The sequence below is a fragment of the Chamaea fasciata genome, unplaced genomic scaffold, assembly GCF_029207755.1.
Source record: "Chamaea fasciata isolate MVZ Bird 193981 ecotype frontalis unplaced genomic scaffold, bChaFas1.0.hap1 SCAF_6, whole genome shotgun sequence".
Taxonomy (NCBI): Eukaryota; Metazoa; Chordata; class Aves; order Passeriformes; family Sylviidae; genus Chamaea; species Chamaea fasciata.
In genome coordinates, this window is record NW_027094091.1 from 3,011,424 (window position 1) to 3,024,139 (window position 12,716).

At 39.6% G+C, this 12,716-nt stretch overlaps 1 protein-coding gene across 1 annotated transcript in view; it reads left to right on the forward strand.

The window, feature by feature from the left end:
* LOC136290473 (uncharacterized) overlaps positions 1-4,974 on the forward strand; it is a 28,708-nt gene extending 23,734 nt beyond the window's left edge. Inside the window, exons 5-7 of the mRNA XM_066184897.1 lie at positions 2,329-2,493; positions 2,630-2,741; positions 4,350-4,974. Of these exons, the coding sequence (XP_066040994.1) occupies positions 2,329-2,493; positions 2,630-2,668 (204 nt within the window). The 3' untranslated portion in view covers positions 2,669-2,741; positions 4,350-4,974. The remainder of the gene's footprint in view (positions 1-2,328; positions 2,494-2,629; positions 2,742-4,349) is intronic.
* The last annotated feature ends 7,742 nt before the right edge of the window (positions 4,975-12,716 follow it).

Here is a 12,716-nt window from a genome sequence, read left to right on the forward strand (position 1 = left end):
TTTAGAGGGTTAGGACAAGGGAAGTGACCATTCCTAGGTGACCATCAACCACTAAGCAGGATTGGTAGCAATCTCTTAGGGAGAATAACTTTTGCTCCTGGCAGTGCTCTTGGAAATAAGTTGCTATCTCATTTTCTTAATTTCCTGGCTCTGTGTCCTACTTTTCAGACAGATAATTTTCCTTTTCATTTGGGGTGTTATGGTAAAGGTGTAATTCATACTCCTAGGAGCTAAAGCAGTCACAGGGTTATTAATTATGGAGGCAATGTAACCTTATAAAACCCCACGACTGGAAGGGGAGTCCATTCTCCTGACTGAAAGACAAGGCAGAGGCTGGTGACTGCAATTTGCTGGGGGGCAGAGCATCCAGCCTTTGTACCAGAGTCTTGGCTAACCAAAACATATTGTTCCCCTTAGTGTGGTATGTTTCTAATTGGAGTGAGGTACATGCCAGCAAAGAATTAAACAAATTTGTGGCAAGCCTTGTATTGCTTCTTTTGTTTTTTTTCAGGAGTGCCATTTAGTGCTTTTATTTGCTATCTAACTCCTCCTTTGCTGCAGAAGTTACTGTCCCTTTAACTGTACGTGGTAAATTCTTCTGAAGAATATGCAAATACAGAGACAGTACTAGCAGCTCTTATATGTCTCAACTCTTCCTCTTGCTTATGGAAAAATCCATTTCTTTGAGAATTCCCAGTGTCATAAGATGCAGAATCTTGTATTGCTATCAGTCCATTTTCAGTCCTGGCTATGCCATGGGGACAATGTGGCTTTATCCTGTTAGAGCAGATGATGTCTTCATGTTTGTGGATACGGGTAAAGCCCCCATAATGACTGTCTGAAATGTTTAGCAGATTTTATACACTTAAGTAGTTTAGGCTGGTATATGTGATTTGCACAGACTTGAAAATTTGCCTGAAAACAGATTTTTTATGCCTTTGACAGGAATCTGAGGTTTGCAGTGAGAAAGTGGTCATTCTCCCTAAGAACCATCTATTCTTTGTTTCTTGATTGTTCATAAATTCCTCACATCTTTCTTTTGTTTATTCAATACAAACTCAATTATATTTGGACAAATTAAAAGCCCTCTCTGTGCAAGGTACGAGAACATATGAAATAATTTGGAACTTGCTTGGGTTTTATCAGAACAGGAGAGGAGTTTTTTCGCAAGGTTGATGCCAGGCCAGCAAATAAAGAGGAATAGTTCAGTGCTCTTGTGGTAGTATGCCACTGGAGATTTTTTTTTAAACTGTAATATCCCAAGCCAAACATTTATGTTCCATCTGGAAGTCAACAGGCTATCTGTCTCGGTTTCTTGCACAGATGGTATAAGAATCTCTGAGTGTTTTATGGGTGGGAAAGAAGAGAACCTTACCATATAGAAATTAGGCAATTCTCAAAGCAGTAAAATTGTATATTGTGGTAGAAACTTCCTAACCAAGGTAAAAAGAGTTTAGAAATGTTAATGGGCACTACTCTATGGGAATAGTGTGGCACCAGCCTGAGGTCTGGCAGCTCTCTATGTTTATTTGTTTTCCAAAGCAAATAGCTATTCATCATCATCATTTTGAATTACATGATTTCTGGGGCTTTTCCCGGGCTGAGGTAAGAGGCAAGGAAAAATGCAGTTGAAATGAACAAGTATTAAATGTTACTTAGTCCAAACTCAATGTTCAGATGAGTGTTAGGTATGAAGGATCTCCATTTTTCCGTACTGGTTTTCTGATTCTCTGCCTAAATCTCAACAGTATGGTGCAGACAGTGGGCTACTTATAAGGAAGAGAATAAATAATATTAAAAAAGTGGTGAAAATATAATCTCTCTGAAGAATATTGTATTGGAAATACACCAAAATAGACAAAGAAAATACTCTCATTTGTAAGTAGACAAATGTATACACATAAATAACATGATCTTTATCATATATAAAATATATTTTTTTAAAATCCCAAATTATCAAATGATAACCTGCTGTATCAGGCCTCTGGGCCTTCACACATCCGTAGGAAAGCATGTTATTTCAACAGACATTGCATACAGTTAATAAAGCACTTGAAAAAGGCAGCTGTAAATTATTTCTTCTCATGGCCTCAATAGACTATTTATGTTTTATCAGAAGATGAGAATTTGAGTAGATGTGATTACCTGAGTTCAAAGAAGAAAACATTTTAACCAGGACACCTTTCCATCTACTTTTGTTTTGGTGAGGGTTATTTGCGTTCTTATTAAATCATCTAATAGCAATCAAGTGAGGAAAGACAGGAGGGTAAACAAGCTGAAAATGGAACCAGAAAGCATTAAGAAAGATGTCCTTATTGTGTTTTGCAGGCTGAATTTGACTTTAACAGTGCAACAAGTTGGGAGATACTTGCCTATGCAAAATCAGAGTCCAGCTGGCTTCATTGGAGTCTGAGTGGGCAGCCACTGAGCCACACACCTTCAATCCTGGAAGGATTCACTTCCAGACGAGAAGAAAAAAGGTCAAAATCCCAGGTGAGAACTGCTTCACCAGGGAGCTCTGGATTCAAGGAGTGTCACTGCATGGAGGCATTGCCATGTTTTGCTCCGGGCTGGGAGGAGAGAGGTGCTGTTGCAGTGCTTGATCCTTGTTTTTCTTTTTCTGTTCCAGAATTTTTCCAGAGAGAGATTGTCCCATCTTCTCACCTAAAAAAGGGCCTTAGTAAATGAGCAATGTTTTTAAATAATGCTCTGAGAAGATACATGGCATCCTTTTGCTTTCTGTAAGTCTTATTTTAGTATTGGATATTTTGGTGTTGCTTGGCCTGTTTTTTTCCAGAATGTCTATCCAATGCATAAATAACTTCCCGTGGTGAAGCAGCAGTCCTGTTAACAATGGATCATATGGAATATGAGTTAAACTCCAGTACAAATGATTATGTATTTTAGCAATTCTGCAGGGCTGCTTGTTTCTAATCTTTCCTCGTTACATTATGGGACTTTCTGTTACAACAAATCATCTGAATTGGTCTTGCAATGGGAATGGTAGCCATCAACCAGATGCTCAATTGCACACCAGAGAGTTACTGAGGAACAGGCACAAAAGGCACAACAGCTCAAAGAGGTGACTACTCTCAGAGCTAAGACAAACCACTATGGTCACAAAACATTGAAATACTGAAAAAAAACAATTATGAGCGTTTGTATAAACAAGATCTTAAAAAAAACCATTCAATAATTGTGTTGAGTTCTTGATGTAGAAGGGGAAAATTAAAAAAAACCTCCAAAAGTTCCTCGAAATACAGTTTATTGTGACTGTCCCAGTTGTCTCTCATAAATGTTATGATCCCATTTATCACTTTTTATGCTCATTGGGGTTCTCAAGAGACCAGTGAGCAACAGGCCATTTTGGAACAGCTATCATCGAGGGCATACATTGCTTAATTCCTAAAACAAAGGTGTTGCATAGCCTGCTCTAAATGTCACTGCTGCCACTTAGAAACTGAGGTGATTTGCATTACTTTTAATAAATTAGGTATTTAATTACATTATAAATGTAACCTATAATTGAAGCACCTGCTCCCAGTGGGCATAGCTCTATGATGATTTTGCGTGAGCTACCTAGAAGTAGATGCATGCTGATGCAGGAGTGGGTATCTCACTAATTGGCACTTAAACATTATTCTTGAGTATTTTTGCATCTTAATGGATCTTCCCCCAGGATATCTCTTAGGACGATATTTGTTTTGCTGTAGTGTGTTGCCTTTTGTTCTTGTCCTTCACTTGTGGACATTTGTGTGTCTGCGCTTTTCTCTTTGAGAGCTTTTATTTTGCATGCCCTGATACCCACTGCTGTCTCACAGTATATAAAGGTGGATGCAAGTCCCTGTCCATGGGTATTTCAGGCCAGTAATTGTACTATTTGCTTCTAAACTTATTTAACTGTCTGAATACAGCACAGATTTTTTAATATCTGTAGTGTCACTGAAACTATTACTTGAGCTCTGATACCTCAGTTTGCTCTGTGTGGTAACTCATGTACCAAATCTAGAAGCACAGTTCTGAGGATGCCACATAAAATTTCATCCTATGCTGAAGTCTCTTATCAGTCTGATTGTTAAAGTTTTAACAGCTTTAAATATATTTATTTAACATAGCCTCTTGGGTAAGGTCTACTCTAAGCAGTTATTTTCTTCTTATCTATGATATGTTTTCACATCAGTAAGAAATTTTATTTTTTGTTATTTTCTTTGTGTTACGTCATACTGTTTCTGGTCAGTTTAACTCTCAAGGTGGCTGAATCACTGCATTTAAATAACACCTGCCTGTGTTTTATATATCTAGAGAATGCTGTGAAATCATTACATTTAACTGTTGTTTTTCGACTGCAGATCATCAAGGTGTTGGGGAGATCAGATACAAATGACAATAATTTGTGCCAGGTGAATGAAAAACAGCTTTACAGTTTCCTTCCCTGATTCATATTTCCAAGACTATCCCTGGATTTGCCTCTGTGTTTCTGAGCAGTTTTCCTGTCAGCCTTCAAGGGAAGATGCAAACCTGGTGCTCAAACCTGAACAAGCAAGGCACGCTCACAGCAGTCAGGAATTTTGGATCAATCCCTGCAACAGCAGTGCAGTTTGGTTGCTGAAGAAGTGATGAAAGCTCTGAGGAATGGCAAAAGATATTGAGAATTGTTCAGATCTTAGGCAGTTTTAAAGGTTGCTCTCAAATAGTACAAGAATTTCAGCGGCACGCTGAATTCTGGAATCTATGGCTTATAGTAACTTACTCCTGTCAAGACACAGTACCAGGCACCACAGAGAGGACCCAGGAAATAAAAGACAGAAAGACTACTTGTGGACTGCTTGCAGTTTAGTTTCTTCCAAACTCCCTTAGGATTTTTTCCTTTTATAATTATTAAGCTCTCACTTCATTATTAATGTAAGTTTTCTGAGTGCTTTTGAACTTGGTCTTTGTTCTACGTGACACTGGCTAAATAAACAGTATTTGGGATGTATGCCTCTGGGTTTAATTTACTCTTACCATGCTTCTCACAGTAGAAGAAAGATGATCAGGTATTTGCCATCTAAAAAAAGTCTGATGTTTAAATTCAAAACAATGCAGTTTGCAGGATTAGGACTGATAATGTAAATTAGAACTGTGTGACCTTAGAAAAGTCTTATCTCTTACAGAGAACTTGCACAAGGTCCTGTTAAAGAAGTACAAATTATAACCATTTCTGGTTGCTCTCTGTATTCTATAGACAACATGAGAACCTTTTCTGTTTCTCTGGGAGATATCCAAAGATTAATTCAGACAGTTATATATATATATTGCTGATAGACCATAATATTTTTCCCTCTTCAAACCTCTCATTTTGAAAGATGAAGCCTGAATTTTATATCTTAGATAAGCAGCCTACTTAATTAGTTTAGGACTCTACTATATGTGGGCAGATGAATTCTATTTGTTTTGCTGAAGTATGACAGCTCCTTTTCACATGAGCTGAGAATGCAATGCCATTAATTTTTCTTTCTATAAACTGTGCCACTAAATACCTCGTTAAGTTCGTTAGGAGAATAAATGAAGATGTATGGGAATACCCTTTCTGGAGGAGAAACTGCACCAAAACAGTCTGGCTGCAAAATGTATGTTTGTAAACACTGGATCACATTCACAACTGTGCAGTTTCATTGACTTTGATTATCAAAGATCTGGTCTACCAGTTTTCTCTCAGATAAATACAAATGTACTCTCGCTTGTGTCTCAAAATGGCTCTCCCTGATACCAAATACAAAAAGGAGGACAGTTGAATCAAGGCTTCCTGGCTAAGGCTTCTAATGGAGGCTGTGGTATTTTCAAAAATATTAAAGAATAAACTGTGCGTGTGGGGCTGTAAAGGAGGGGCAGCTATCTCCATGTGGGGAATTCCCTCCAAACTTTCTGGATTTTGTAGGGATGTGGGCAGAATCTGCTGCAGGGCTGTGGAATAGCACAATAAGTCTTTCTTACTCCTTATCTGCTACTACTAACTACTTAACCTTGTCTTGATAAAATAACCCCAGTATTGTTGGATCAAGAGAAGGGCTTGCTTTCTGGGTAGGCCTGCCGTAGAGTTTGGTAATTCTCAAAATGTTTGAGGTGGCTTTTTCTTGATGGTCCCTGTGAGCATTCTGTGAAAAGCAAATTTCTCCTCTTCTGCACCACCAACCCCATGTAGGTTTTGCTGCCCTTGGCACCCTTTTCATCTGTCAGACATTGCATATCTCTGCCTATCCATATAAATTTTTCTGTAAAATTCCTGTGCTGACAGAGAAGACCATTACAGAATCCAGCACAGCTGTGAGGTCATAGCGTAGTGTGCATTTGGAAGACAGACGTGAGCTGCAAGGTAGGAAGCTCCCAAAAAATACTGCAGGGATAAATAAGCAATCTGTAAATCTGTGGTGGGAAAGGAGAAGTTGTCACCTAATGCTGGCCATGGGAAGCTCAGTGATAGCCAAGACACTTCAGGCTGCTGGCAGGATGCCTTGTCTCAGCTGATTTCCCCTCAAGGCATGTGGCAGGGGCACCTTGTGTTTTTGAGGGGTTAAAATAATAATAAAAAAAAGACTAAATCTTCATGCTCTACTTGATTCCCTATGGGTGTACTCCATGTGTTTTTTGCTATGTGACATATGGCTCTATTATGAGACTCACCTTCAGTTTGGGAAGTGCCTTTTTGCTGCCTGGGACTTGTTTCATGCCCCTCTGCCATCTGGATCTGTGACAGCTAAAATCATGTCGGCCTGGACTATGTTCAGTATTTGTTGGTGAAAAACCACAGAGCTGAAGTTGGTCTATTTCTTAAGTAAAAGCCAAAACAAATGTTCATATGGGAGAAGTGAGTTACTGCTTTGCCGAGCAGTCACAGTGGTTTCCTTATGATTATTTTTGTTTCTCACAAAAAATAAGAATCTTCAAAGCTGTGTGATTTGTGTTACGCCTGATTTCTGTTAAGACTAATTGAATGCACTTTCCCTTTCCTGAAGAAGTTTTGATAGACTTCTCTTTGTTCTCCACTTTGATTCAAATGAAAAAAAAAAAAGACATTTACTTGGGCTAATTAATTTATTTGTGTTAATGAATTTTATTGACTCATCCTCCCATATTGCACTGAAATTTGAGGAGTGCTGCAAATCAGGCATGGTTTAGCATACCAACAAGGCACAAGTATTTGGGGACTGTGGGTTGGTTATATGTCTACCATAAATAAAGGCGCTTAGAAAACTGAAAGGATTGCCTGGAGGTCCCTGGTTAGAGAAAAGCCCTTTTCAGCCTGAGATGTGGCTCAGCTGTGTTTGTGGCACTGGCTATTTACAGCCACTTATACTCAAAGGCAGATTTATAAATAATTTACAGAAATATTGCTTCAGTTGAACAAAGCAATTTTTTTTTTTCCAGAAGTGATGCTATAAGCCACTAAAGGCTGGAAAAGTTGTTGAGAAAATGTCAGAAAGAAGGAGTGGAGGAAAACTATCTCTGTCTGCAGCAGAAAGTCAGGCAGCCTTGAGGAGATGGATGTGAGGTCATCCAGCCGGGATGTGGAATTTGGTTGCCCTTGATTATCTGTTAGACTAGACCAGAAGGACAGCAACCTCTCCTTGATTCAGGAAGTCAGACGGAGGACAGCAGAGGTATAGTTTGGATGCCCTGGGGTGAAAACAATTTTGTTGGAGCTTCCTCAAATTCCTGCCACTGGCAGAAGACTTTTTGAGCATGGCTTAGGCAAAATGCCCAAGATGGGCATGAAAAGATTGAGCTTGCCAGGAGAATCATCAGCTCCTTCTCTCCTAGAACTGAGACAGCTTGGAAGGCTGCAAGGGTGTTTGGTGGGCTCTTCATGTCTTTTCTACCTCTCTCAGCTACCAAGTCACAGGTAAATGATGTTTCCTTGAAGATCCACCCAATGCAGACATGGGTCTTTTGCAGTTGATGAGAAACAAAAGCAAACCAAAACCAGTCACTGCTCTCTGTTAGCATTCGTGTTAGTCACTTTTTACCTTTTTTGCCCACAGGTCTTGGTACCAGGCCACAATAAGCCCCCCTTGCTCCTGGCAGGTGTCTGCAGTGGTTGGATGAAGGCTGCAACTCAGTGCTGGGACCAGCAAGTTGCTTGCAGGTGGCAAGAGATGTTGGGCAGTTCTCCCATACCTTTTCTCCAGGTACACTTCATGAATGAAGAATGAGAAAAGTTTGGGATAGGTGAAAAAGGGGAAAACGGCATGAGAAGGAAAGGAGGAGCCATCAAAAGGGCCAGAGGACAGAATCTGTCTATGGAGATTTCTGTTGGTTATTTCTTCTGCTGTTCTGGGAGGGGAAATACCACGGCGAAAAAAAGATAAACAACGATTTCTGTAAGGACGTCCATCTTGAGAAGAACAAAAAAATACCTCAAACATGGACTAGTCTAGGAGAATACTCTCTTTCCCTTCCCACCTTTAACAGGCAGGATACTGAGAAAACGTGAGTAGCAGCATAAGCGTGCAAAACTGTGGCAGATGTACGGCAGAGTTTAAACCCAACTGTCGACAACAAAGCCAAACAGCACAAACCAAATGATGCTTGCTAGCATCCTACACTCCGGGCAGATTTCCAGGCTGGGTGGGAAGTGAGCTGGAAAATTGCCAGGCAAGTACAAAGTGCGGACGTGCCGACATGAACCTCAGTGGTTTGCTTTGCAAAGAACTTAGCAGAGTCTCAGCACTCAGGAGCCGCTGCATTCACCAGCTGCTGCAAAAAGCTTCACTCTGTGCATACACTCAGGTATTGGCAGCAAACAATGGTTTTCTTCTGCTGTAGGTGACCAACCCTGGAGGTATTTCAAAGCTCTCCACTTTGTGGCAGGATCCAAAAGGGAATTTCCTCCTCTGGCCTTCCTTCCTGGGTTACCTTCTCAGAACAGGGGCAGGTTCTTTCTGACAAAGGAAGTCCTGCTTTGGGGTTTTTGCGCTTTTAAAAACTGAATAAAATGCTTTGTGGAGGTGGGTTTTCTCAGGTGGAAAGGGCATCTCTCCCCATCATGTAGTTTGGTTGAACTGAGCATCACTGTTTGGCTGAGTCTGCTTCAACGCTCACTTGGGGATGTAAACCAGCAGCTTTTGTTTCCAAATTGCTTTATATTTTGTGGAATTACATCCATCTGTGAGGCTTTCAAATAACATGAAATTTAAATGGTGACATTTTGCGCTTTTTTTTGTCCAAATGTGAATGTTTAAGCTATTAGGCAGCAAACTCAGGTCCAGAATGAAACTTTTAACACTTTTCTCCTACTGAAAAAAAATCCCCTGAGGTAATACAGTCATAATTTTTCTGTATCTAAAATTTTCACTTTGTCTTTAATCATATTTCCTCCAAACTTCCTCTCTTTTCCCTAAAATGAATATGTTTTTGGCTTTTTTTTTTTTTTTGGTTCTTGGCTCCCCCCCCCCCCCCCCCCCCGCAGTTACTTCAGTAGAAAAATTGGCAAAAACTCTGTGTTTGGATAAATCTGTTTCAAGGAAAGAAATCAGTCTGTTACTACCTCTAGAAATCAAGTCATGCCAGGTTATCTTCTGCATAGAGCTGGCAGAATTTCAAACTTTTTTTTGCCAGGAGATGTAGAATTTGAACTTACTCATTTTCTGGGAATGCCACTTTTTCCTTACACTCTGCAAAGCATGTGAATGCATTCCTATTTATGGAACAAATGAGTAGTTTGCTTGAGTATTGATTAGCTAACTTCAGAATTTACTTTAGGGAAGTAAAATGTACTGTCAGCACTTGAAGTTCAACAGTGTAATTAATAAATATTTAGGTTTTGTCTGATTTCTGAAATCGCCTTGTTTGTTTGAATATTTAGTTAATTGCTAAGGTTTTGTTTGTGTAAATTCCTGAGAGAAAATGCTTATGACGTTTCAAATTATATCAATAGAGGGTTACTGAATGTTTTTTCCTTGGAAGCAGCTAAAGGCTTTTGACATATTTGCTTTGTCACTTGAAGGCTTGATTGCAATTTAATTGCCTTTAGTGTCCCATAGCCTTTGGGTTGTCAGCATGGAACTTCTTTCATTTTATTGCTGTATTAAAACATATAGAAATGAAGGATGTAACTAGCACTTCAACTCCATACTTCTGATTTTTTTCCAGATTTTTTAATACAATGGAAAGTAAGTACATTTCCAGAACATAAATTTTAGGAAGCAAAACCAGCAAGGGGACTGCTGTATACATATTCTGTGTATGTTTGAACCATGCAGGGATTGAATGAGTCAGTTCACAGTCACTGTGGGATTACTTTTTCATGGCTTTTTGCTCAACCATGCAAAGGTAAACAGGAACTGTTACTGATGTTTCGGAAGGTGAGAACTTTCATCCGTGTGTTGGTAGCTACTTGCGCAGGTATTGCAATGCCAACAACTTCTATCATATGACAAATGTAAACATTTATCACAGAAAAAGCTCCATTTAAATTACCCAGAGTTTACATGAGCTTAAGATCTATTAGAATTTCCTTGTTCTCTAGATGAAGACACAGTTGTTTCCTAATTAAAATATAGATGTAAGTTTCATCTGTAGGACTAGAAGAGCATGATTTTGGTTATCTGTCATTAGATCTTAATGCTGGAGGAGATTCAGTTGTTCATTGTGGTAGTGAACACAGCCCTGGCTTATATGCAATATAGGGTGGGCAGGCTGGTTTGAAAACAAAAAGGATTATGTAAAATTTGCCATTAGTTGAGGAGGTCTGTTTATTATCGGCCTGAAAATATTAGGAGCTAAATTGCTGCAAGAGCAGAGCCTCATTTCGCTTGCACAGGTGGCTGAGAAACAGTTGGATCATGGCCTGATATGTACAAGTTAATCAGCTAGAGCAGGGTTTATCATTCCCTTCCAAAAAGAGGGATCTGTATCATCAGGGGTCTGTTGGAGACTGCTGTCAAACATCATGTGCTAGCAAAGTCATTAGGCTGTTCAAACTTGATCAGTGCTTGGTTGCTGCGGACTTTCTTTTAATCAGAGAGGCATAATTGTAGCTTCTCCACAGGCAGAAGGAAATCTGGGCTCTGAAGTTGCATTCTGTGTGTTTGCATTTATCTCCTGCTCCTCCATTTCTTGTCGATGGAGATGTGGGTGTGGAGAACCAGCAGGTTGAAAAATTAAAAAACGTTTCAGCACAGTTTCATGTACCTCTTCTTAGCTGTCTTGAAGATATGGTCCCCTGGACATAAAAGAAAAATATAGGCTAAATCTCTCTCAGTAGTCATTAAACTAAAGGTACCTTCAGCTCTATCAATGTAAATATCTGCTCTGCAAAGATGTTGGATTAAGTACAAGGCACACAAAACCTGGGGTTTTGTAAGGGGTTTTAAGCCCAGAAACCAAAATCTTTGCTAAATCTCCTCTAAATCTTTCCTAAATCAAGGAAAAAATGACAGGTGCCCCTAAGTCATCTCTAGGACATTATAGTGCAAGGACAGTGACATGTAAGCTATGATTGCTTTTCAGATACCAAGTGTGTTTGCATAACAGTAAAAATTTGGCTCGCAGATGGAAACACATTGAATTTCAATACAAGTCAGATCTTCAAAACCACTGTTTGTAACCAAATTGCTCTTGAAGGATGGATTATGATGGCTGTTAGGAGTCTCTGTGAGGAAACCCTTGCTCAAGCTGGCAGGCAGTTGCTCACCTAAATAGCTGCAATGATTTCAGTGTACAGGCTTTCTCCCCAGTGCAAGGCAAGTGCATAACTTGGTCCAAATCATTAGTTATAAATCAATGTGCAGGTAAGCAATATTTTCCCTGTGGATTTGCAGATGATAAGAGTTATCAGTAATTGCATGCACGTGCTTAACCCATGAGTAGAGAAGGGTTATATGAATGGGCAATGAGCTCTGTTGAGATTGTACCCTGTTTAAAACAAGCTAAAAATATGCACAAGTAAAGCTACCACAGCCCAGCTGATGCATGGTAAGTCTTTAACCTTTTCTTGGCATGAAAGAGTCTTTTTGAAAGGAAAATCCATCTTCAGAAAGTGGAGGAATTTCGGGCGGAAAAGCACAGAGCCTGGTATAATAAATAGCTTCGGAGTGGGAGGACATGTAAGAAGAGTGCCTGGGATGCAAAAAGACATCTAGAAACCTGGAGAAATCCTTTCAAGAGCTGTTGGGAAAGAACAGGAGAAAGCCCAAGTGTTTCAGGGTCGTCACAAACTACAGCAGTGCTATTTTCTCAGTATCTGGAATACATGGCATTTTCTGAAAAATCTTGTGTATTGTGTCTTGCTGTCAAAGGACAGAGTACAGCTGAGTCCCTCCCTGTGTTCTTCATCAATGGAGGCCATGAAAAAAATGTGGAAGCTGTCTTTGAATGGTCCCTTGCTTTTAAAATCCTTCTTAGATAAATTTAGGGAAAAACTGAGAAGTGGTTTCTATTAGCCTAGCTAAAGTTTGGTTCTGTCTTTGTTTCAGGCCAAGGTTTTTTTCAAATTCAGGTATTTTTTAACTCCTTTCATGGTGACTTATGTGAAAGTTAACAGAGGAAAAAGGCATTCATGTGAGGGGCTTGTGCAAGGGTCTCTCACATCATTCTGTTCTGTGAGAGTTTGAGACATCATTGGACAAAATTTAAAACATGAAGAGAGAGAAAACAGCAAACCATTGTGGAAGAGGTGGTTATTTTAAAACCTCTGAATGCCATCCAGGCCTTGGAAATGGTTATTATGTAGTGAATGC